The 25,990-nt window shown below is 53.9% G+C and overlaps 1 protein-coding gene across 2 annotated transcripts; it reads right to left on the bottom strand.

The window, feature by feature from the left end:
• Window positions 1–2,329: 2,329 nt before the first annotated feature.
• On the bottom strand, window positions 2,330–25,990 carry WBP11 (WW domain binding protein 11). Of its 2 annotated transcripts, none has more exons than XM_040358689.1 (12): window positions 25,873–25,990; window positions 20,145–20,261; window positions 18,665–18,696; window positions 17,541–17,634; window positions 17,174–17,373; window positions 13,579–13,712; window positions 10,961–11,165; window positions 8,270–8,453; window positions 8,085–8,189; window positions 7,419–7,721; window positions 4,872–5,045; window positions 2,330–3,040 (listed from the first exon to the last, which is right to left on the bottom strand). In XM_040358689.1, exons 2-12 carry the CDS (start codon window positions 20,206–20,208, stop codon window positions 2,604–2,606), a joined length of 1,932 nt encoding a protein of 643 aa, XP_040214623.1. In that variant the 5' UTR covers window positions 20,209–20,261; window positions 25,873–25,990; the 3' UTR covers window positions 2,330–2,603. The 2 variants fall into 2 exon arrangements, with proteins under 2 accessions (XP_040214623.1, XP_040214622.1); XM_040358688.1 differs by having other exon boundaries at window positions 8,270–8,464; window positions 10,966–11,165.

Genomic DNA, 25,990 nt, shown 5'->3' with positions numbered 1-25,990 from the left:
CTTTGGCTTATAGAATTCATTTTATTTTTTGTAACTACTCAAAAGTTTAGATCAGTATTTCTCAACCTTTTGTTACTATGGAGGAACCCTCAGGTCTTGGAGACCCCCCCACTAAAAATATTGGACCTACAGCTCATGGTACATCCGTGTGATTAGCACGTTATAAAGACTTTTAACCACTTAAGCTGTGGCGGCTGGTTAATTTTTTTGGGGGGGGGGGGGCACAAACAAACGGAAAAAAAAACAATTGCAGCCCCACTGTGCCCATCAAATGCAGCCACTGTGCCATCAATTGTCACCACTGTGCCATGCCATCAAACGCAGCCACTGTGCCATTTGTCACCACTGTGCCCTGTAATTGTCGCCACTGTGCCCTGTAATTCTCACCACTGAGCCCTTTAATTGTCGCCACCGAGCCCTGTAATTGTCGCCACCGAGCCCTGTAATTGTCGCCACCGAGCCCTGTAATTGTCGCCACCGTGCCCTGTAAGACTTTTAACCACTTAAGCTGTGGCGGCTGGTTAATTTTGGGGGGGGGGCGTAAACAAACAAAAAAAAAAACAATTGCAGCCCCACTGTGCCCATCAAACGCAGCCACTGTGCCCATCAATTGTCACCAGTGTGCCATGCCAAACGCAGCCACTGTGTCCATCAATTGTCACCACTGTGCCATGCCAAACGGAGCCACTGTGCCCTTCAATTGTCACCACTGTGCCCTTCAATTGTCGCCACTGTGCCCTTCAATTGTTGCCACTGTGCCAATGATCGCCACTGTGCCAATTGTCACCACTGTGCCCTGTAATTGTTGCAACTGTGCCCTGTAATTGTCGCCACTGTGCCCTGTAATTGTCGCCACTGTGCCCTGTAATTGCCGCCACTGTGCCATGCCATCAAGCGCAGCCACTGTGCCCATCAATTGTCGCCACTGTGCCCTGTAATTGCCGCCACTGTGCCATGCCATCAAGCGCAGCCACTGTGCCCTTTAATTGTCGCCACTGTGCCCTGTAATTGCCGCCACTGTGCCATGCCATCAAGCGCAGCCACTGTGCCCTTTAATTGTTGCAACTGTGCCCTGTAATTGTCGCCACTGTGCCCTGTAATTGTCGCCACTGTGCCCTGTAATTGTCGCCACTGTGCCCTGTAATTGTCGCCACTGTGCCCTGTAATTGTCGCCACTGTGCCCTGTAATTGCCGCCACTGTGCCATGCCATCAAGCGCAGCCACTGTGCCCTTTAATTGTTGCAACTGTGCCCTGTAATTGTCGCCACTGTGCCCTGTAATTGTCGCCACTGTGCCCTGTAATTGTCGCCACTGTGCCCTGTAATTGTCGCCACTGTGCCCTGTAATTGTCGCCACTGTGCCCTGTAATTGTCGCCACTGTGCCCTGTAATTGCCGCCACTGTGCCCATCAATTGTCGCCACTGTGCCATGCCATCAAACGCAGCCACTGTGCCCATCAATTGTCGCCACTGTGCCCTTTAATTGTCACCACTGTGCCCTTCAATTGTCGCCACGATGCCCTGTAAAATGCTGCCCCCCCGGCACTTACCTTTCTGGGGTCGGCCACCCTCCTTACACGGTCCCTCGATGACGCTTCAGCCAATCAGGTTACCGGTAACCAGAACCGGCAATGCATGAATCTATGTATTGTATTCAGTGGCGGTGCGGGAGCGAGAGGGGGCGGCACTTAAGGACTGTAACTTACTTACTACCGACCTCCGGACCCCGCGTTACTTACTACCGACCTCCGGACCCCGCGTTACTTACTACCGACCTCCGGACCCCGCGTTACTTACTACCGACCTCCGGACCCCGCGTTACTTACTACCGACCTCCGGACCCCGCGTTACTTACTACCGACCTCCGGACCCCGCGTTACTTACTACCGACCTCCGGACCCCGCGTTACTTACTACCGACCTCCGGACCCCGCGTTACTTACTACCGACCTCCGGACCCCGCGTTACTTACTACCGACCTCCGGACCCCGCGTTACTTACTACCGACCTCCGGACCCCGCGTTACTTACTACCGACCTCCGGACCCCGCGTTACTTACCACCGACCTCCGGACCTCGCGTTACTTACCACCGACCTCGCGTTACTTACCACCGACCTCCGGACCCCGCGTTACTTACCACCGACCTCCGGACCCTGCGTTACTACTGACCTCTGACCTCTAAATCGATCAATCTTTTTATTGGGGCCTCGCTGGTTTATCTCCATGTTATTTGGTAGATTTGCACCTCTCCAGGGTTGCCTATCTCTGCACCAAAGGAAATTGAATTACAGGTCACAAAAGAAAAAAAAAAAAAAAAAACACACCCCCGGTGGTGGTGAAAATATCGGAAGTCACACAACTTTATTACTCTCAGAACATTAAAAAAGAAAACATGAAATGGATTGATGGGATTTCCGGGCCGGACACAATATGAAGTCACAGTAGTCAAGAGACAAAATATAAGAATCATCTTTCCATCGGCACCCCGGCCTGCAGACAGCCGCTCCCTGCGCGTTTCGTCTTCTCGGAACCGACGCCGCATATGCTGTCGCCGGGTAAACTTCCACATAAAAGTACATTTTACTACAACCAACAGATCCGCGTTTACAGAAGCCCCTCCATCTCTTTCATGAACGCATCGTACATATCGTCCTTGGTTTTCACCACCGCGTGGGACCCCATTATCTTGGGTCCGGGTTTGGGCACCGGCCGCATCACCACTTCCTCCTCGTGTCTCTTCATGGACTGAGCGCCGGCTGTGGTGGGTTTGTTCACCCTGCGGACGCGGAGGGCGGTGGGGACGAAACGCGTAACTTCGGCTTTGGGGTTGGTGATCTGGGGTTTGGCGCTGATGGTCGCGGTGGCCTTCTTCTCAATGGTGGCCCCGCTTTCGTCCGATTTGGGTCTCTGGATCAAGCTGGGAGGTGCACTCAGCACACCCGGGTTTGCCAGCTGGGTTGGTGGGTAAATGCCGGGGGGAGCGGTGCCAGGAGGAGGAACCATTGGGGGGCGCATCATAGGCCGGGGGGGAGGGGGCATTCCTGTAGGAGTAACGGGACAAAGACGTTAATAAAGTCATAACCTTACCTTGATCAATCATTCAATCAATCATTTGTGCTCTTTTGGGCTGGCGTCAGTCACTGTACTGCTGTTCCCGATTATATGAAAGAACACAGCCCCAGCATCCCTTTAGACGTGCATGTCCCCGATTAGCTGTGCAATCTGCATATCAGTTGTTGGGTTACCAGTGTAATCAAGCAACTGATGAGCAGATTGCAGAGCATGCACGTCTAAAAAAATACATTCTGTGTGCTCTTTGGGGCTGGCGTCAGTCACTGTACTGCTGTTCCCAAGCATTAGATGAAAGAACACATCCTCAGCATCCCTTTAGATGTACATGTTCCCGCTTAGCCATGCAATCTGCAGATCAGTTGCTTGATTACAAGTGCACAGCTAAAGTCAGCAGCACCCAGTGGTCAGCAAGGAGAATGCACATCTAAATGGACGCTGGGGATGTTTTCTTTTGCACAAGACTCTTGGAATGGGGAAATATGATTACAAGCAAATACCAAACCAGTTGCTGGCAAAGCCTGTGTTTGTAATCACACTGGAATAATTAGATGGACCCCTACCGAACCATAATTGCCCCCCCCCTTAAAACCAGGATGACCCCCCCAACTATTTCTTGGCAGGCTGTCCCTTTATTCCTATATTTTCGAGCAACTGCTAAATTAAGCTATGGAATAAATTGTTCCCAACCCCCACCCAATCCAACGAGGAGGCCTCCGTATATAACGAGGAGGCCTCCGTATGCAACGAGGAGGCCTCCGTATGCAACGAGGAGGCCTCCGTATGCAACGAGGAGGCCTCCGTATGTAACGAGGAGGCCTCCGTATGTAACGAGGAGGCCTCCGTATGTAACGAGGAGGCCTCCGTATGTAACGAGGAGGCCTCCGTATGTAACGAGGAGGCCTCCTCATCACACCAGGAGGCCTCCTCATCCCACCAGGAGGCCTCCTCATCCCACCAGGAGGCCTCCTCATCCCACCAGGAGGCCTCCTCATCCCACCAGGAGGCCTCCTCATCCCACCAGGAGGCCTCCTCATCCCACCAGGAGGCCTCCTCATCCCACCAGGAGGCCTCCTCATCCAACGAGAAGGCCTCCTCATCCAACGAGAAGGCCTCCTCATCCAACGAGAAGGCCTCCTCATCCAACGAGAAGGCCTCCTCATCCAACGAGAAGGATTCCTACCCAACCAGTATGGCCCCTACCCAACCAGAAGGAACCACTATCCAACTAGAATGGCGCAATAACCAACCAGAAGGGCACCTTACCCAACCAGAAGGGCACCTTACCCAACCAGAAGGGCACCTTACCCAACCAGACGGAACCGCTATCCAACCAGAAGGAACCACTACCCAACCAGAAGGAACCACTACCCAACCAGAAGGAACCACTACCCAACCAGAAGGAACCACTACCCAACCAGAAGGAACCACTACCCAACCAGAAGGAACCACTACCCAACCAGAAGGAACCACTATCCAACCAGAAGGAACCACTATCCAACCAGAAGGAACCACTACCCAACCAGAAGGAACCACTACCCAACCAGAAGGAACCACTATCCAACCAGAAGGAACCACTATCCAACCAGAAAGGCCCCATACCTAACCAGAAAGGCCCCATACCCAACCAGAAAGACCCCTACCCAACCAGAATGACAACCACCAAACCAAACCCAGATGCAGCATTACATCCTTGTAGAGCCACTGACAGCAGATAGAGAGAAACCCGAGTCCATCAGAAATCAACGTAATCTGACCGCATTCTATAACAAAAAATAAAGAAACCAGTAAAGGAGGAGTTACCTGGAGGTGCCGGTGGGGGCAGGCGGGGTGGGGGGCCACGAGGAGGAGGACCTGGTGGTAAGCCTGGAGGTGGCCCCGGGGGAGGGCCAGGAGGCCGGCCAGGTGGAGGTCCTGGCGGTAACAGACGTGGTGGTGGGCCGCGAAGACCCGGTGGTCTCAAGAACGGGGGTGCTCCTAAAAAAAAACAAAAAAAAGCACAAATACGGTGTTCAGTGGAAGGTATAAAACATGGAGCAACAGCCGTGAGAGATGATTATTCCATATAGGAGGTCAGAAAGTAAAGAAAACATTTATGACTCATGCAACTTATTTCTTTTTTTGGCTTCATATATTTTTATTGAGATTTTCATTGTAGAAATTTATAGAAATTTGTAGAAATATATAAAAAAAAAACCCTACCCAACCAAAATGATGCCCTTTCCAACCATAATGACCCCCCACCCCCAACCAGAATGGCCTCCTATCCAACCAATTCTATTATTTTTTTTTTTTTAAACAGGCTGTCCCCTTCACTCTTTATTTTTAAAAACTGCTGAGTTTAACTATTAATTAAATAGTTCACAACCCCGACGCATCCAAAATTACCCCTACCCAAGAAAAAATGGCCCCCATCCAACCCAGAATGCCTCCGACCTAACCAATAATTTTTTGACAGGCTGTCGGATCACTCTATTTTCAAGAAACTGCCAAGATAAGCTATTAAAATAAATTATTCACAACCCCTATACAAGTAGCATGACCCCCTACCTACTCAACCAGCATGACCCCCTACCCAATCGGAAGGACCTCTACCCACTGAATTCAAATCTTGGCTGGCTGTTCCTTCACCGCTTTATTTTCAAGCAACTTGTGAGCTAAGCTATGGAATAAATCTTTCCCAAACAAAATGATGCATCCAACCAGAATGACCCCCCACCCAACCAGAAGGACTTCTACCCACCAAATTCATTTCTTGGCGGGCTGTCCCTTCACTGCTTTATTTTCGAGCAACTGATGAGCTAAGCTATGGAATAAATCTTTCCCAACCAAAATGACCCTTATCCAACCAGAAGGACCCCCTACCCAACCCAAATTACCCCCACCCAACCAAAATTACCCCCACCCAACCAGAATGACCCCCACCCAACCAGAATGACCCCCACCCAACCAGAATGACCCCCAACCCAACCAAAATTACCCCCACCCAACCAGAATGACCACTAGACAACCACCGAACCAGAATGACCTTGTACCCAACCAGAATGACCTCCTACACAACCAGAAGGACCTCCACCCACCAAATTCATTTTGGCGGGCTGTCCCTTCACTGCTTTATTTTCGAGCAACTGATGAACTAAGCTATGGAATAAATCTTCCCAACCAAAATGACCCCCCTACCCAACCAGAAGGACCCCCTACCCAACCAGAAGGACCCCCCAACCCAACCAGAAGGACCCCCCTACCCACCAAATTCATTTCTTGGTGGGCTGTCCCTTCACTGCTTTATTTTTGAGTAACTTATGAGCTAAGCTATGGAATAAATCTTTCCCAACCAAAGTGACCCCCTACCCAACCAGAATGATCCCTAGACAACCACTGAACCAGAATGAACCCTACCCAACCAGAACAACCCCCTGCTCAACCAGAATGACCCCCTACCCAACCAGAACGACCCCCTACCCAACCAGAACGACCCCCTACTCAACCAGAACGACCCCCTACTCAACCAGAACGACCCCCTACCCAACCAGAATGACCCCAACCCAACCAGAATGACCCCCGTACCCAACCAGAACAACCCCCTGCTAAACCAGAATGACCCCCTACCCAACCAGAATGACCCCTACCCAACCAGAATGACCCCCTACCCAACCAGAATGACCCCCTACCCAACCAGAATGACTCCCTACCCAACCAGAATGACTCCCTACCCAACCAAAATTACCCCCTACCCAACAAAAATGACCCCCCCACTCAACCAGGACTTCTACCCATCAAAATCATTTCTTGACGGGCTGTCCCGTCACTGCTTTATTTTCGAGCAACTGATGAGCTAAACTATGGAATAAATCTTTCCAACCAAAATGACCCTTATCCAACCAGAAAGACCCCCTACCCAACCAAAAGGACCTCCTACCCAACCAAAATGACCCCGTACCCAACCAGAATGACCCCGTACCCAACCAGAATCCACATACTCTACTTTGGATCATGAAAGAGGAAGGCAGAGTGAGCAGTAGGACACAGAAATGTTGGTATTATGATGTGGAGCACAATGACGGGCATAAGGACAGACACAAGCCCTGGCACTGCTGGAGAGGATAGATAGGCCTGCAAATCAGTGCCACCACTAAACAAATAGAGGAAGCTACTATTTGGATAAACAGGTATCATGAATATTCATTCAAAAGGTACACAATGGCTTACCACTTCAGAACCAGGACACTTACCTCGTACCTTCCCCCTACCCTCCTTCACAGTATGACATTCCACTGATTGCAGTACAGGTACTCTTTAAAAGGAGAGACCTGTGACCTGTTCTTACAATTACCGGACCAAATGTATTACCTGGAGGCGGTCCAGGCGGCATTCCTGTAGGCGGTCCAGGAGGCCGTAGTGGTGGAACAGGTGGCGGACCAAGAGGAGGAGGTCCCGACATTATGGATGGCGGCATCTGCATCTGTGGGGGCAGGGCGGTTACAGGCGTCTGTGACGATGACCCCTGTGCAGAGGAGGAGCTGGATTCCGCGCCCTCCCCTTTCGACTCTTTGGTCCGCTGCTCATTCTCCGGCTCAGACTCGTCCTCGGATGACGAGGGAGACGAATAGTCTTCGGCTTCGTGGTCATCGTCCTCCTCCGTCATCTCCTGACCTGCAAGAGTGAGAGACCCCAGTCACATGACCTGCAGACCCCCATCATGAGGATGTTCGGGTATTGCATAATGCAGTCTAGAAGAAACTCGCCACCCCCCCGTTAACTTCAAAGCAAAAATGCCCACCCCCCCCATGTTGACTGCAATACAAAAGGCCCCCACTGTTGACTTCAACGCAAAAAGCCCCCCCCCCCTGTTAACTTTAATGCAAAAAAGACAGGGACACCCCTTATTGTAAATGGTCCTGGGGGAACCCTCCTCCTACAGATATCGTCTAAATACAATTTTTGGTTTCCCCACCAATCACAATTCTCCTGTTCTGCTCAAAACTGGAAATACCGCTAAAGATCACGGTCACCTACCTGCCATCCGTAACATCATGGCCTGAAGGGGTGTGATGTCCTTCACCGGCTTCTTCATCTTCCTCTGGGTTTTCTCTGAAGACTCAGTGAAATGTGCGTTGTGTCCTGAGGAGAGGGAGACAGAGCTGAGACCACACACACCACCAGAGATCTGTATATAGGAAGAAGACAGGTCCTCTTCTCACCTCCTTTATCAGCGGCAGCTTTCTTCTCACTGTCCCGCTGTGCGTACTCCCCTTCATCGCTGTCCCGCCCCCCATCCGACGCAAGGCTGTCGCTGTCCTCGTCGCTGCTCCCCTCCTCCTCCTTATCCTGTTCCATCTCGTTGGGGTAACCCTCGTCTTCGCTGGAACTGGAGGCGTCGTGGCGACCGCGCTCACCTGCAATGAACACGGACAAGATGGAGAATGGCAAGATTTAGATACACTCGGGGCAAACATGGATCTACACTCAGACAAGGAGGTCACATCATGAGGGCCTTTTACAACAAAGTGCAATTATGGTTTTACCCTGACTGAACACCCACCCCAGCCCTTCTCCCTGACCCGACCCCCCCATCCCTGACATCACTGACCCGGACCCCCACCCCAGCCCTTCTCCCTGACCCGACCCCCCATTCCTGACATCACTGACCCGGACCCCCACCCCAGCCCTTCCCCTGACCCCCCATTCCTGACATCACTGACCCGGACCCCCACCCCAGCCCTTCCCCTGACCCCCCATTCCTGACATCACTGACCCGGACCCCCACCCCAGCCCTTCCCCGACCCCCCATTCCTGACATCACTGACCCGGACCCCCACCCCAGCCCTTCCCCGACCCCCCATCCCTGACATCACTGACCCGGACCCCCACCCCAGCCCTTCTCCCTGACCCGACCCCCCCATCCCTGACATCACTGACCCGGACCCCCACCCCAGCCCTTCTCCCTGACCCGACCCCCCATTCCTGACATCACTGACCCAGACCCCCACCCCAGCCCTTCCCCGACCCCCCATTCCTGACATCACTGACCCGGACCCCCACCCCAGCCCTTCCCCGACCCCCCATTCCTGACATCACTGACCCAGACCCCCACCCCAGCCCTTCTCCCTGACCCGAGGCCCCCCATCCCTGACATCACTGACCTGGGCCCCCACCCCAGCCCTTCCCCTGACCCCCAACCTTAGCCCTTCCCCGACCCCCTCCCCATACCAGCCCTGACCCCCACCCCTTCTCCCTGACCCCCCCATCCCTGACATCACTGACCCGGACCCCCACCCCAGCCCTTCTCCCTGACCCGACCCCCCCATTCCTGACATCACTGACCCGGACCCCCACCCCAGCCCTTCTCCCTGACCCGACTCCCCATTCCTGACATCACTGACCCGGACCCCAACCCCAGCCCTTCTCCCTGACCCGACTCCCCATTCCTGACATCACTGACCCGGACCCCAACCCTTCTCCCTGACCCGACCCCCCATTCCTGACATCACTGACCCGGACCCCCACCCCAGCCCTTCTCCCTGACCCGACCCCCCATTCTTGACATCCCGGACCCCCACCCCAGCCCTTCCCCTGACCCCCCATTCCTGACATCACTGACCCGGACCCCCACCCCAGCCCTTCCCCTGACCCCCCATTCCTGACATCACTGACCCGGACCCCCACCCCAGCCCTTCTCCCTGACCCGACCCCCCATTCCTGACATCACTGACCCGGACCCCAACCCCAGCCCTTCCCCTGACCCCCCATCCCTGACATCACTGACCCGGACCCCCACCCCAGCCCTTCTCCCTGACCCGACCCCCCCCCCCATCCCTGACATCACTGACCTGGGCCCCCACCCCAGCCCCTGACCCCCACCCCAATCCTAGCCCTTCCCCTGACCCCCCATCCCAGCCCTTCCCCTGACCAGCAGGCCTTCCCCTGATCCAACCCCCCCAGCCCTTCCCCTGACCACCATCCCTTCCCCTGATCCAACCCCCAGCCCTTCTCCCGATCCAACCCCCCCAGCCCAGCCTTTCCCCTGACCCGACCCCCACCTTAGCCCTTCCCCTGACCCGACCCCCTCCCCTTCTCCCTGACCCGACCCCCCACCCCGACCCCAGCCCTTCCCCACCCTAATCCCATTCTAGCCCTTCCCATAACCCGACCCCCTCCCAGCCCTGACCCCCACCCCTTCTCCCTGACCCGACCCCCCATCCCTGACATCACTGACCCGGACCCCCACCCCGACCCCTTCCCCGCCCTAATCCCATTCTAGCACTTCCCCTGACCCGACCCCCTCCCCATACCAGCCCTGACCCCCACCCCTTCTCCCTGACCCGACCCCCCATGCCTGACCCCCACCCCAGCCCTTCCCCTGACCCCCACCCCTTCCCCGCCCTAATCCCATTCTAGCACTTCCCCTGACCCGACCCCACCCTTCCCCATTCCATCCTAGCCCTTCCCCTGACCCCCACCCCATTCTAGCCCTTCCCCTGACCCCCCCCATCCCAGCCCTTCTCCTGATCCAACCCCCCCAGCCCAGCCTTTCCCCTGACCCCAGCCCTTCCCCTGACCCGACCCCCACCTTAGCCCTTCCCCTGACGTGACCCCCCCCCCCCCCATACCAGCCCTCACCCCCATACCAGCCCTTCCCCGACCCCCCCCATCTGAGCCCTGACCCGACCCCCATCCCAGCCCTTCCCCTGACGCAACCCCCATCCCTTCCCCTGACGCAACCCCCATCCCAGCCTTTTCCCTGACCCGATCCCCATCCCAGTCTTTTCCACGATACAGATCATGGACCCCTATAGACCTCCAATGTTGTGGAAGATCCATAGATATCATCCCCCGTAGACCTCCAATAGTTTATGCTCTAATAATAAAGTGATGGCCCCACCCCCTCCTCCCTCACCTCCATCAGGGCTGAATCTCACGTCGTCGTCCTTCTTCCTCATAATGTTGTCCAATGCAAAGCCCACTTTCCTCCCGTACATCTGCAGAACCTGGGGTGGGGGAGGACCTAGGGGCGGCCCAGGAGGTTTCTTGCCGGGCGGTAAGCGAGGAACGCCGTGCCCTGGTGGATAGGTCACAGATACGCCACGCCCCTGAGGTCTGGGGAAAAAATATATAAAAAGGTTTGTGTTAAATATTTCACACACATAAAAAGGTACGGTATAAAAATCAGGGTGAAGGAATCGTCACTTATCGGCACTTCTGAGATCACCCCACTTCCCAAACTGCTGCTAAACCCAAACTTCTTTTTATTTTTTTGGAGTCATTGGCTCTAAAATGAATTGCTTGTTGTAATGTTTATTTCATTAATATATTCATAGATGGTAAGTAGTTGGTTTATCCCATCATCTCCCTCTCCAGCTACAAGTCTTTTTGGGGGTGTCTCTACCAGCTTTGCACATCTAGAGAGGGACATTTCTCCTCCATTCTTCTTCTTTGTAAAATATCTCAAGCTCTGTCAGATTGGATGGAGAGCGTCTGTGATCAGCAATTCTCAAGTCTTGCCACAGATTCTCAATGGGATTTAGGTCTGGACTGTGACTGGGCCATTCTAACACATGAATAGGCTTTGATCTAAACCCCTCCATTGTAGCTCTGGCTGTACTTTAGGGTTGTTGTCCTGCTGGAAGGTGAACCTCCCCCCCCGGTCTCAAGTCTTTTGCCGACTCTAACAAGTTTTCTTCTAAGATTGTCCTGTATTTGTCTCCATCCATCTTCCCATCAACTCTGAAATGCTTCCCTGTCCCTGCTGAAGAAAAAGCATCCCCACCACATGATGCTGCCACCACCATGTTTCACAGTGGGGATGGGCAGTGTTTTCCCCCACACATAGCGGAAAAGTTGAATTTTGGTCTCATGTGACCAGAGCACCTTCTTCCACATGTTTGCTGTGTCCCCTCCCCCACATGGCTTCTCACAAACTGCAAACAGGACTTCTTATGTCTTTCTTTCTCCAATGTCTTTCTTCTTGTCACTCTTCCATAAAGGGCAGATGTGTGGAGAGACCACTAATAGTTGTCCTGTGGACAGATTCTCCCCCCTGAGCTGTGCAGCTCCTCCAGAGTTACCATGGACCTCTTGGCTGCTTTTTTGATGAATGCTCTCCTTGCCCGGCCCGTACATGGGATTTTTTGCAAAGATTTCAAACAAACTTCTTTCACGTTGTCATTATGGGGGATCGTTTGTCGAATTTTAAGGAAAATAATGAATTTGAAAGTGTTACTAAACCCAGTAATATGAAAATAGTTCATCTGCCCGCCCACAGTGCCCACAGCTTATAAATCTTTTCACATTAAAATACTGCCATTATATACCTTTTTTGCTGATCTGAATACCACAGTCACATGATAAACTGCAGAGTTTGTCCAGAACTGTGTGTTCAAGGTAGGAGGAAATTTCCACTATAGCCTGTATACACGCCCACAAGTGTGATGTCGATATCATGTGACCTGACTAGCTCCGAGAACGAGGAAATGTTCTCTCCAGCAATAGAGACTAAACTGAGCATGTGCAGGGCGGCTACCCTCACTGGCCCAGATTCTCAAAGGGCTTACGACGGTGCAACGCCATGTACGCCGTCGTAAGTCCTAATCTGGGCCGTCGTATCTATGCGACTGATTCTTAGAATCAGTTACGCATAGATAACCATTAGATCCGACAGGCGTAAGACTCTTACGCTGTCAGATCTTAAATGCAATTTTTTTTTCGCCGCTAGGTGTCGCCTCCGCCGTTTTCCCCGTCGTGTATGCAAATTAGCAAAATACACGAATTCCCGAACGTGCGCGCGGTCGACGCAGTGAAGTTACGACGTTTACGTTAGATTTGCGACGCGTAAAGTTGCCCCTGCTATATGAGAGGCAACCAATGTTAAGTATGGCCGTCGTTCCCGCTTCGAAATTTAAAAATTTACGTCGTTTGCGCAAGTCGTCCGTGAATGGGGCTGGACGCCATTTACGTTCACGTCGAAACCAATGGCGTCCTTACGACGTCATTTAGCGCAATGCACGTCGAGAAATTTTAGGGTCGACGCATGCACAGTACGTTCGGCGCGGGAACGCGCCTAATTTAAATGATCCACGCCCCCTACACGGCTCATTTGAATTAGGCGGGCTTGCGCCGGGGGATTTACGCTACGCCGCCGCAACTTTACACGCAAGTGCTTTGTGAATAAAGCACTTGCCTGTAAAACTTGCGGCGGAGTAACGTAAATGACATACGTTACGCCGCCGCAGTTTTACGCCCTGATGCGAGAATCTGGGCCACTGTATTTTCTGGACTTGCCAAAAGAGACCCCTACAGGAGGGGGAAGATCTGTCCACACGGGATCAAAAGATTAACCCCTTAAGTTCCACAGTGAGTATAACAAGCATGCTACTCTGCATATACAGACTGATTTTACTATTGTGGGGTGGCGCTTGTACTGTAGAGATGGCGCTTGTACTGTAGAGATGGCGCTTGTACTGTAGAGATGGGCAGCCGGTGACCCAAAATGACATGAAAAGTCTCATCTTACCCGTAAGCGGAGGTCTTCTTCAGAATGGAGGGCGGCTGAGTCCCGGGAAGAGGAATGTCTTGGATGAGAATGTTGGAAGGAGCGTGAGGAAGGTCCGGCAGAGGAATGCTCTCCACCTCCACATGCTGAGCGTTCTGCACCAAACACACAACACAAATCACATTACCGGACAGAAAGGGGGAGGGGCAGCTATCCAACATGGCGGACAGGACTCAGTGATGGCGAACCTCGGCACCCCAGATGTTTTGGAACTACATTTCCCATGATGCTCGTGCACTCTGCAGTGTAGCTAAGCATCATGGGAAATGTAGTTCCAAAACATCTGCGGTGCCGAGGTTCCCCATCGCTGATCTAGGTGCTCAGGGTGGGGATTGTTAGTAGGGGGCGATGGTCACTATTCGTGAGAAGAGAAGGCAATGGGTGAAGTCTACATAACCGCCTGTCGCCCCCATCCGATTCCGTATAGACGAAGTCGGTCAGCAAGTCCCAGCCAATGATTTACGGCCCGGAACCAGCTGATCAGCTTAGCAAATCACAGACCAGAGCTCTGTGTTTACAAACAACACAGTGCACTCCACACACACAGAACAAAAAAGAACCACATCTCTTAGTAAAAGCAGCACATAGGGGCAGATTCACAGAAGAAATACGCCGGCGTATCTACTGATACGCCGGCGTATTTTCAAATTTGCCGCGTCGTATCTTTAGTTTGAATCCTCAAACCAAGATACGACGGCTTTTGCCATCGACCTGACAGGCGTACGCCTTCGGATCGTAGGTGTAATACTTCGGCGCCCGCTGGGTGGAGTTTGCGTCGTTTTCCGCGTCGGGTATGCCAATTAGCCGTTTACGGCGATCCACGAAGGTACGCGCGTTCGTCGCATTCTCTTATGTCGTCGCTAGTCGGCTTTTCCCGTCGTAAACTTACGGCTGCTATTTCATGGCTTATATTTAGACCAGCCATGTTAAAGTATGGCCGTCGTTCCCGCGTCGAATTTCAATTTTTTATTTTGCGCAAGTCGTCCGGGAATAGGAAATGACGTAACGCACATCGCCGTTCAAAAAATTCCGCCTGTGCGACTTCATTTCGTGCAAAGAACGGCGGGAAATTTAAAAACGGAGCATGCGCAGTACGTTCGGCGCGGGAACGCGCCTAATTTAAATGATACACGCCCCATTTGAAGTAGGCGGGCTTGTGCCGGACGGATTTACGCTACGCTGCCGCAAGTTTACAGGCAAGTGCTTTGTGAATCAAGCACTTGCCCGTAAAACTTGCGGCGGTGTAACGTAAATGAGATACGTTACGCCGCCGCAATTGTATGTGAATCTGGCCCATAGTACACACATTGTTAGGCACACAGTTAACCCTTTGATCACCCCTAGATGTTAACCCCCCTTCCCCAGCCAGTGTCATTAGTACAGTGACAGTGTGTAGTATTATCACTGAATTGGTGTCACTGGTGAGGTCACTGGCAGTAAGTCAGTTCCCTCCAAGTGGCAGTTAGCCAGGGTTCACATTGGAGTGATTTGTCATGCAATTTGAGAGATCAAATCACATGACAAGTCGCAGCCTATTGGCGGCAACGGGTCTGTTCCAATCGGTGAGACAGCAATTTGCAAAAGTAGTTTTGCCGATTTCAGGTGCGACTTCAATGGACACCCGTGGATGAAGCCGCACAAATGTCTATCAAGTAGCACCTGAAATCGCGCCGACCTTGTCACTTTCAAATGGCGCTACTTCAAGTGAAGTAGCGCCATTTCAAAGTAGCATCGATGTGAACCAGGGCTTAGTGTCAGATTGTCCGCCACACTATCGCAGTCCCATTATAAGACGCTGATCATCGTCATCACTAGTAAAAAAATAAATACAATTCCTGCATATATATATATAAAACAGTTTATAGGCGCAAGAACTGTCACACAAACCAATCAATATACACTTAGAGCCCTTTCACACTGGAGCGGTTTGCAGGCGCTAAACCGACCCTAAACAGCTGCTGCGGTTTCTCCTCTGCCAATTAGAAAACATAGCGTGCTTCGCGCATGCGCAGTAGGGAACTGGTCAAAAATACTTCAGTCCTGGGTTCCCTGTCCGGCAATGGTGGCTGCGGCACCCGACATCAGAAAAATGGCTGCAGGTTCCGACTTTCATGTGAGATTCCTAGTATGTTCCCTCCCCTGCCTGGCCTCGTCTCCTCCCCCACCTAGCCTAGGTATGTTACCTCCCACATCTGACCCTGTGCCCGCCCCCCACATAACCCTGGACAGGTAAGTGTCCTTATATTAAAAGTAGTATTTGTAGCTGCTGAGTTTTAATTTTTCTAGGTGTTGGGCGGACCTCCGCCTTAAATACAAAATATTTTACATGACCGCGTAAAATCCATTTTAAATTAGCGCAGTGCTGAATAGCAAAAAAATTGCCTGGTCTTTAATTGCCGACCAGCCGCCATTTTACGGCGGCAGGTCGGCTCCCCTGCGCGAGAGCCCGTAGCTATACGTCGGCTCTCGCTCAGACCACTAGGGGTGTGTGCGCGCCCCCGACTCTCGTGCGCTCGTTACAGAGCGGGGACTGGGAGCTGTGGGTGTAAACACACAGCTCCCGGTCCTGTCAGGCAGAGAAATGCTGATCTTCTGTTCATACAATGTATGAACAGCGATCAGTCATTTCCCCTAGTGAGGCCACCCCCCCTACAGTTAGAACATACTTAACCCCTTCCCCACCCCCTAGTGTTAACCCCTTCCCTGCCAGTGACATTTTTATAGTAATCCAATGCATTTTTATAGCACTGATCGCTATAAAAAATGCCAATGGTTCCAAAAATGTGTCAAAAGTGTCCGAAGTGTCCGCCATAATGTCGCAGTACCGAAAAAAAAATAATAAAAAAAAAAAAAAAAATCGCTGATCGCCGCCATTACTAGTTAAAAAAAAATATTAATAAAAATGCCATAAAACTATCCCCTATTTTGTAAACGCTATAACTTTTGCGCAAACCAATCAACAAACGCTTATTGCGATTTTTTTTAACCAAAAATAAGTAGAGGAATACGTATCGGCCTAAACTGAGGAAAAAATTAAAAATTATATATTTTTGGGGGATATTTATTATAGCAAAAAGTAAAAAATATTCATTTTTTTTCAAAATTGTCGCTCTATTTTTGTTTATAGCGCAAAAACTAAAAACCGCAGCGGTGATCAAATACCACCAAAAGAAAGCTCTATTTGTGGGGGAAAAAGGACGCCAATTTTGTTTGGGAGCCACGTCGCACGACCACGCAATTGTCAGTTAAAGGGACGCAGTGCCGAATCGCAAAAATTGCCCTGGTCTTTGACCAGCAATATGGTCCAGGGGTTAAGTGGTTAAGGAGGGTAAAACCTTCCAGGGGTTAAGTGGTTAAGGAGGGTAAAACCCATCCAGCCATAAACCACAGATTATGTGAAGGACACTCATAGTACTCGGTGTAAATTGGGCCCAGTATATGAATGGGAGTCAGAGACATTAGAGTGTAAGCTCCTTGGGGGCGGGGACTGCTGTGAATGTATAATATATTTCATGTACACAGGTAGATGATTGGCTGGCGTTTTGCCGGCTCTTACCTTGACGGCATCGAAGTATTGGCTGAGTTGGGACCTCTTGTGCTCGTAGTCCAGCTCTATCTTGCGGAGCTCTTTGTAGGTCTCGGGGTTCTCCTTCTCATACAGACGTAGAATTCGCTCGAACGTCTCCCGCAGCTTCTTCCTCTTGTCTTTAAGGACTTTCTCGTTGAGCTGCGGCTGCTGCTGGACGGGGTTGAATTCTGCGGAAAAGATCGAGTCGGTAGATTTCAGTCCTCATAGGGGGGCTGGAAGAGGCGACTATTTCATAAAGAAACGTTAATGTAAACAAAGGGAGGAAACACAAAACAAATGAAATCTTCCTCGGCTCCATAGAGGTTTATAGATCCGGAAGGTTCCAGAACCTCACCCATCTCGTCCAGTTTCTCCATGTCTTTGATGATCTGTTTGGGATCTTTCATCTTCAGCACCGCTGCCCTCACCATCATTCTCTGCTTCTTGTTCTGGAAAACATTGATGAGACATACGTGACATACGGGAAGCGGGCAGAGTGTAGAAGAGCATACGGGAGGCGGGCAGCGTGTAGAGCATACGGGAGGCGGGCAGAGTGCAGAGCATACGGGAGGCGGGCAGAGTGCAGAGCATACGGGAGGCGGGCAGAGTGCAGAGCATACGGGAGGCGGGCAGAGTGCAGAGCATACGGGAGGCGGGCAGAGTGCAGAGCATACGGGAGGCGGGCAGAGTGCAGTGCATACGGGAGGCGGGCAGAGTGCAGAGCATACGGGAGGCGGGCAGAGTGTAGAGCATACGGGAGGCGGGCAGTGTATACAGTACACGAAAGGCCGGCAGTATATAGAGTACGCGGGAGGCCGGCAGTATATAGAGTACGCGGGAGGCCGGCAGCGCAGAGTGTAGAGCATACGGGAGGCGGGCAGAGTGTAGAGCATACGGGAGGCGGGCAGAGTGTAGAGCATACGGGAGGCGGGCAGAGTGTAGAGCATACGGGAGGCGGGCAGAGTGTAGAGCATACGGGAGGCGGGCAGAGTGTAGAGCATACGGGAGGCGGGCAGAGTGTAGAGCATACGGGAGGCGGGCAGAGTGTAGAGCATACGGGAGGCGGGCAGAGTGTAGAGCATACGGGAGGCGGGCAGAGTGTAGAGCATACGGGAGGCGGGCAGAGTGTAGAGCATACGGGAGGCGGGCAGAGTGTAGAGCATACGGGAGGCGGGCAGAGTGTAGAGCATACGGGAGGCGGGCAGAGTGTAGAGCATACGGGAGGCGGGCAGAGTGTAGAGCATACGGGAGGCGGGCAGAGTGTAGAGCATACGGGAGGCGGGCAGAGTGTAGAGCATACGGGAGGCTGGCAGAGTGCAGAGCATACGGGAGGCTGGCAGAGTGTAGAGCATACGGGAGGCGGGCAGAGTGTAGAGCATACGGGAGGCTGGCAGAGTGCAGAGCATACGGGAGGCTGGCAGAGTGTAGAGTATACAGGAGGCGGGCAGTGTGGAGTATACGGGAGGTCGGAGGTCTTACCTTCTTCAGCTCTCTCTTCCTGGCCTCCTTTCCTGCACAGAACAAATCACAGCAGTCAGTACAGATGGAGAATAATATACAAACACAGAAATCTCCCCCGACTCCTCCCCCTCAGGAAATCAGAATTAGATATCGAACATCCAATCTAAGAACTTTCCCGGGTTTTATGTCTCTGCAAAGTTATTTTCAATCTTTTTATATCCGCCGCTTTAACCGGTTCCCGACCGCCGCATGTATATATACGTCCACAGAATGGCACGTACAAGCACATGGGCGTACAGGTACGTCCCCGCCTTTCCGCGGGTCGGGGGTCCGATCGGGACCCCCCCCACAGTACATGCGGCGGTCGGAAACCCGCGGGGAGCGATCCGGGACGAGGGCGTGGCTATTCGTTTCTAGCCGCCCCCATGCGATCGCTCCCCGGAGCTGAAGAACGGGGAGAGCCGTATGTAAACACGGCTTCCCCGTGCTTCACTGTGGCGGCTGCATCGATCGTGTCATCCCTTTTATAGGGAGACTCGATCGATGACATCAGACCTACAGCCACACCCCCCTACAGTTGTAAACACACACACTAGGTGAACCCTAACTCCTACAGCGCCCCCTGTGGTTAACTCCCAAACTGCAACTGTCATTTTCACAATAAACAATGCAATTTAAATGCATTTTTTGCTGTGAAAATTACAATGGTCCCAAAAAATTTTCAAAAAGTGTCCGCCATAATGTCGCAGTCACAAAAAAAAAATCGCAGATCGCCGCCATTAGTAGTAAAAAAAATAATAATTAATAAAAATGCAATAAAAATATCCCCTATTGTGTAAACGCTATAAATTTTGCGCAAACCAACCGATAAACGCTTATTGCGATTTTTTTAACCAAAAATAGGTAGAAGAATGCGTATCGGCCTAAACTGAGGAAAAAAATGTTATATATGTTTTTGGGGGATATTTATTATAGAAAAAAGTAAAAAATATAGAATTTTTTTTTTTAAACTGTCGCTCTATTTTTGTTTATAGCGCAAAAAAATAAAAACCGCAGAGGTGATCAAATACCACCAAAAGAAAGCTCTGTTTGTGGGGGAAAAAGGACGCCAATTTTGTTTGGGAGCCACGTCGCACGACCGCGCAATTGTCTGTTAAAGCGACGCAGTGCTGAATCGCAAAACCTGGCTTGGGCATTTAGCTGCCTAAAGGTCCGGGGCTTAAGCGGTTAAAGGCCGACTTCACCTTCCTAGATAAACTTCCCATCCACCCTGCCAGGGTCGTTGTTGGCATTTTTATTTTGGACTCGGTGAGGATTTTATTTTTTTTGTGTAAAATTGTGAAAACTCAATAAACATAAAATAAAAAATAAAGAAATAAAAAATGTCTCCCCGGAAAAATTAAAACAATAACTTCTCTGTCATATCTGTACGGTGTGCCCTCTCCTCCAAGCCTGACCCCCCCCCCCCCCTCCCCTCCCCCGATGGTGGAATACTCACGGGCTTGGTCGGTGGGGTTCATGAACTTCCCACTCTTGGTGGAAGACGTGGATCTCCGCCCCATGGCTCCTGAGTTCTCCTACCTTCCCCCACCGAGAAATAAAATAAAAGGGTAACCTGGAATATCAAAAGAAAATCACGAAATGTTAAAAGAGGAACTTTCACCTTTATTTCAACTTTTTCTCATTAGCCCCTCCCCCTTTACATAATCACATAGCAATGTGTTTTTTTTTTTGGTTAGTAATCACCTCATTTCCTGTCACTTCCTGATTTCTTGCCTAGGTGAGAATAATGTAACATCGGAAACACCCACCACCTCCTAGGATACCGAAATGATCCCTTTCATGCCTAAGCCCATTCCTGACATTTGTTGCTTACAAGTTAAAGCGAAGGTCCACCCCAAAAAAACAAAAAGGCTCCAAAAAATATGAAAAATAAATACATTTTTATACTTACCAGAAATGGCTGTTGCTAGGCAGATTGCTCTAACCTGCCACTTCCTATTCCGCGGTAGTCTTCAGTCTTTTCCTCCCTACGTTGTCTTCTGGCACATGTGCGTGTCACAGAAGACAGTCGACCATTCACAGTGCGCAGTGTGACTCGCGCATGCGCAGTAGGAAACGGGTAGTGAAGCCGCAAAGGCTCCACCGCCTGTTTCCCTTACTTCGAATGGCGGCGCCGGGACCCGATCCCAGGGACGGATCGGCCTCGGGGCGGCAGACATCGTGGGCCACTAGGACAGGTAAGTGTCTTTATTAAATGTCAGCAGCTGCAGCGTTTGTAGCTGCCGACTTTAAAAAATAAAATAAAAATTAACAGCTGGACCTCCGCTTTAAAAATCCGTATTTTTTGCTAGAAAATGACTTGGAACCCTCAAACATGTATTTTTAGCACCCTGGAGCAGTGACGCTGAACCCCCGGTACCCCACATTAGAGGCCGACCGATACGGGTTTTTCTCTGGCCGATGCCAATATTTAGAAATCTGGGCGGCCGATATATGATGCCGATTTTTGCGGCCGATATTTTATTTTTATTTTTTGGTGGCACTGGAAGATGACACTTGCAGAAGGCACTTATTGGCACTGGCAGGTTGCACTGGATGGCACTGAAAGATGGTACTAGCAGATGGCACTGATTGGCAGGTGGCACTTATGGCACTGGCAGGTGGCACTAATTGGCAGATGCACTGGTTGGCACTGGCAGATGGCACGTGGCACTGGCAGGTAGCACCAACAGGTTACACTGGCAAGATGCACTGGTTGGCACTGACTGGCAGGTGGCACTGGGTGGCAATAGTTAGCACTGGTTGGCATTGGCAGATGGCACTGATGGCTTTAGTTGGCACTAATTGGCACTGGATGTGGCACTGGTAGGTGGCATTGGCAGATGGCACTGGATGGAAGGTGGCACTAATTAGCACTGGATGGTGCCACTGGCAGATGGCAAGTGGCACTGGTAGGTGGCACTGGTGCAAAAAAAAAAAAAAATGGTGTCACCCCCCTCAGTACAGACCCCCTCTCCCTCCAGTATAGACAGCCCCCCCGCCACCCGTAGTACAGACAGCAGAAAGCGGTGTGTGTCCCACGAGCGCGGGCCCCTCCTCCTCTGTGGGCGTAAACAGATGTTGTGACCGCAACTCTTCCCAACACCACCGCAGGGAGGACAGCCCCTCCCCCTCGACACCACCGCAGAGAGCACAGCCCCCACACCACCACGGGGATCACAGCCCCCCACCTCGACACCACCGCAGGGAGCACAACCCCCCACCTCGACACCACCGCGGGGAGCACAGCCCCCCCTCGACACCACCGCGGGGAGCACAGCCCCCCCCCCCTCGACACCACCGCGGGGAGCACAGCCCCCCCCCCCTCGACACCACCGCGGGGAGCACAGCCCCCACACCACCACGGGGATCACAGCCCCCCACCTCGACACCACCGCAGGGAGCACAACCCCCCACCTCGACACCACCGCGGGGAGCACAGCCCCCCCGGCCTCGACACCACCGCGGGGAGCACAGCCCCCCCCCCCTCGACACCACCGCGGGGAGCACAGCCCCCCCCCTCGACACCACCGCGGGGAGCACAGCCCCCCCCCCCCTCGACACCACCGCGGGGAGCACAGCCCCCCCCCCCCCTCGACACCACCGCGGGGAGCACAGGCCCCCCCCCCTCGACACCACCGCAGGGAGCACAGCCCCCCCCCCCCTCAACACCACCGCAGGGAGCACAGCCCCCCCCGACAACACCGCAGGGAGCACAGCACCCCCCCCCTCGACACCACCGCAGGGAGCACAGCCCCCCCCCTCGACACCACCGCAGGGAGCACAACCCCCCACCTCGACACCACCGCGGGGAGCACAGCCCCCCCTCGACACCACCGCGGGGAGCACAGCCCCCCCCCCCCCTCGACACCACCGCGGGGAGCACAGCCCCCCCCCCCTCGACACCACCGCGGGGAGCACAGCCCCCCCCCCTCGACACCACCGCGGGGAGCACAGGCCCCCCCCCCTCGACACCACCGCGGGGAGCACAGGCCCCCCCCCCCTCGACACCACCACAGGGAGCACAGCCCCCCCCCCCTCAACACCACCGCAGGGAGCACAGCACCCCCCCCCCCGACAACACCGCAGGGAGCACAGCACCCCCCCCCCTCGACACCACCGCAGGGAGCACAGCCCCCCCCCTCGACACCACCGCAGGGAGCACAGCCCCCCCCTCGACACCACCGCAGGGAGCACAGCCCCCCCCTCGACACCACCGCAGGGAGCACAGCCCCCCTCCCTCAACACCACCGCAGGGAGGACAGCCCCTCCCCCTCGACACCACCGCAGAGAGCACAGCCCCCACACCACCACGGGGATCACAGCCCCCCACCTCGACACCACCGCAGGGAGCACAACCCCCCACCTCGACACCACCGCGGGGAGCACAGCCCCCCCTCGACACCACCGCGGGGAGCACAGCCCCCCCCCCCCCTCGACACCACCGCGGGGAGCACAGCCCCCCCCCCTCGACACCACCGCGGGGAGCACAGCCCCCCCCCCCTCGACACCACCGCGGGGAGCACAGCCCCCCCCCTCGACACCACCGCGGGGAGCACAGCCCCCCCCCCTCGACACCACCGCGGGGAGCACAGCCCCCCCCCCTCGACACCACCGCGGGAGCACAGCCCCCCCCCCCCTCGACACCACCGCGGGGAGCACAGCCCCCCCCCCCTCGACACCACCGCGGGGAGCACAGCCCCCCCCCCCCCCCTCGACACCACCGCGGGGAGCACAGCCCCCCCCCCCTCGACACCACCGCGGGGAGCACAGCCCCCCCCCCCTCAACACCACCGCAGGGAGCACAGCCCCCCCCCCCCCCCTCAACACCACCGCAGGGAGCACAGCACCCCCCCCCCCCCCCGACAACACCGCAGGGAGCACAGCACCCCCCCCTCGACACCACCGCAGGGAGCACAGCCCCCCCCCTCGACACCACCGCAGGGAGCACAGCCCCCCCCCTCGACACCACCGCAGGGAGCACAGCCCCCCCCTCGACACCACCGCAGGGAGCACAGCCCCCCTCCCTCAACACCACCGCAGGGAGCACAGCCCCCCCCTCGACACCACCGCAGGGCGCACAGCCCCCCCCTCGACACCACCGCAGGGAGCACAGCCCCCCCCCCCCTCGACACCACCGCAGGGAGCACAGCCCCCCCCTCGACAACACCGCAGGGAGCACAGCCCCCCCCCCCCCCCCTCGACACCACCGCAGGGAGCACAGCCCCCCCCCCCCTCGACACCAGCGCAGGGAGCATAGCCCCCCCCCCTCGACACCACCGCAGGGAGCACAGCCCCCCCCCCCTCGACACCACCGCAGGGAGCACAGCCCCCCCTCGACACCACCGCAGGGAGCACAGCCCCCCCTCGACACCACCGCAGGGAGCACAGCCCCCCCCTCGACACCACCGCAGGGAGCACAGCCCCCCCTCGACACCACCGCAGGGAGCACAGCCCCCCCTCGACACCACCGCAGGGAGCACAGCCCCCCCCTCGACACCACCGCAGGGAGCACAGCCCCCCTCCCTCAACACCACCGCAGGGAGCACACCAGTGTCTGCTGGAATTCGTAGTCCCTCCATAGTGCACTGTATACAGTGTCTGAATGGGAGTCGTAGTCCCTCCATAGTGTACTGTATACAGTGTCTGCTGGGAGTCGCAGTCCCTCCATAGTGTACTGTATACAGTGTCTGCTGGGAGTCGCAGTCCCTCCATAGTGTACTGTATACAGTGTCTGAATGGGAGTCGTAGTCCCTCCATGGTGCACTGTATACAGTGTCTGCTGGGAGTCGCAGTCCCTCCATAGTGTACTGTATACAGTGTCTGCTGGGAGTCGCAGTCCCTCCATAGTGTACTGTATACAGTGTCTGAATGGGAGTCGTAGTCCCTCCATGGTGCACTGTATACAGTGTCTGCTGGGAGTCGTAGTCCCTCCATGGTGCACTGTATACAGTGTCTGCTGGGAGTCATAGTCCCTCCATAGTGTACTGTATACAGTGTCTGCTGGGAGTCGTAGTCCCTCCATAGTGTACTGTATACAGTGTCTGAATGGGAGTCGTAGTCCCTCCATGGTGCACTGTATACAGTGTCTGCTGGGAGTCGTAGTCCCTCCATGGTGCACTGTATACAGTGTCTGCTGGGAGTCATAGTCCCTCCATAGTGTACTGTATACAGTGTCTGCTGGGAGTCATAGTCCCTCCATAGTGTACTGTATGTAGTGTCTGCTGGGAGTCGTAGTCCCTCCATAGTGTACTGTATACAGTGTCTGCTGGGAGTCATAGTCCTCCATAGTGCACTGTATAGTGTCTGCTGGAATTCGTAGTCCCTCCATAGTGTACTGTATACAGTGTCTGCTGGGAGTGGTAGTCCCTCCATAGTGTACTGTATACAGTGTCTGCTGGGAGTCGTAGTCCCTCCATAGTGCACTGTATACAGTGTCTGCTGGGAGTCATAGTCCCTCCATGGTGCACTGTATACAGTGTCTGCTGGGAGTCATAGTCCCTCCATAGTATACTGTATGTATTGTCTGCTGGGTGTTGTAGTCCCTCCATAGTGTACTGTATACAGTGTCTGCTGGGAGTGGTAGTCCCTCCATAGTGTACTGTATACAGTGTCTGCTGGGAGTCGTAGTCCCTCCATAGTGTACTGTATACAGTGTCTGCTGGGAGTCGTAGTCCCTCCATAGTGTACTGTATACAGTGTCTGCTGGGAGTCATAGTCCCTCCATAGTGTACTGTATACAGTGTCTGCTGGGAGTCATAGTCCCTCCATAGTGTACTGTATGTAGTGTCTGCTGGGAGTCGTAGTCCCTCCATAGTGTACTGTATACAGTGTCTGCTGGGAGTCGTAGTCCCTCCATAGTGTACTGTATACAGTGTCTGCTGGGAGTCATAGTCCCTCCATAGTGTACTGTATACAGTGTCTGCTGGGAGTCATAGTCCCTCCATAGTGCACTGTATACAGTGTCTGCTGGGAGTCATAGTCCCTCCATAGTGTACTGTATACAGTGTCTGCTGGGAGTCATAGTCCCTCCATAGTGTACTGTATACAGTGTCTGCTGGGAGTCATAGTCCCTCCATAGTGTACTGTATACAGTGTCTGCTGGGAGTCATAGTCCCTTCATAGGGTAGTGTATACAGTGCCCGCTGGGAGTTGTAGTCTTCCAGCCCAGCCCCCTCTCTCACCTCTCCGGCTACCTCTGCCTCGTCTTGCCCGCTCTCTCCACCATCAATTCGGCACTCTACACACCGCACTTCCGTCTCCGGGTCAACAGACATTCACTTCCGGTGTCAGAAGGTCCTT

Source organism: Rana temporaria, chromosome 7, assembly GCF_905171775.1.
Source record: "Rana temporaria chromosome 7, aRanTem1.1, whole genome shotgun sequence".
NCBI lineage: Eukaryota > Metazoa > Chordata > Amphibia > Anura > Ranidae > Rana > Rana temporaria.
The sequence above is the reverse complement of the archived record's forward strand: the minus strand, read 5'-3'. Positions and strand labels throughout refer to the sequence as shown.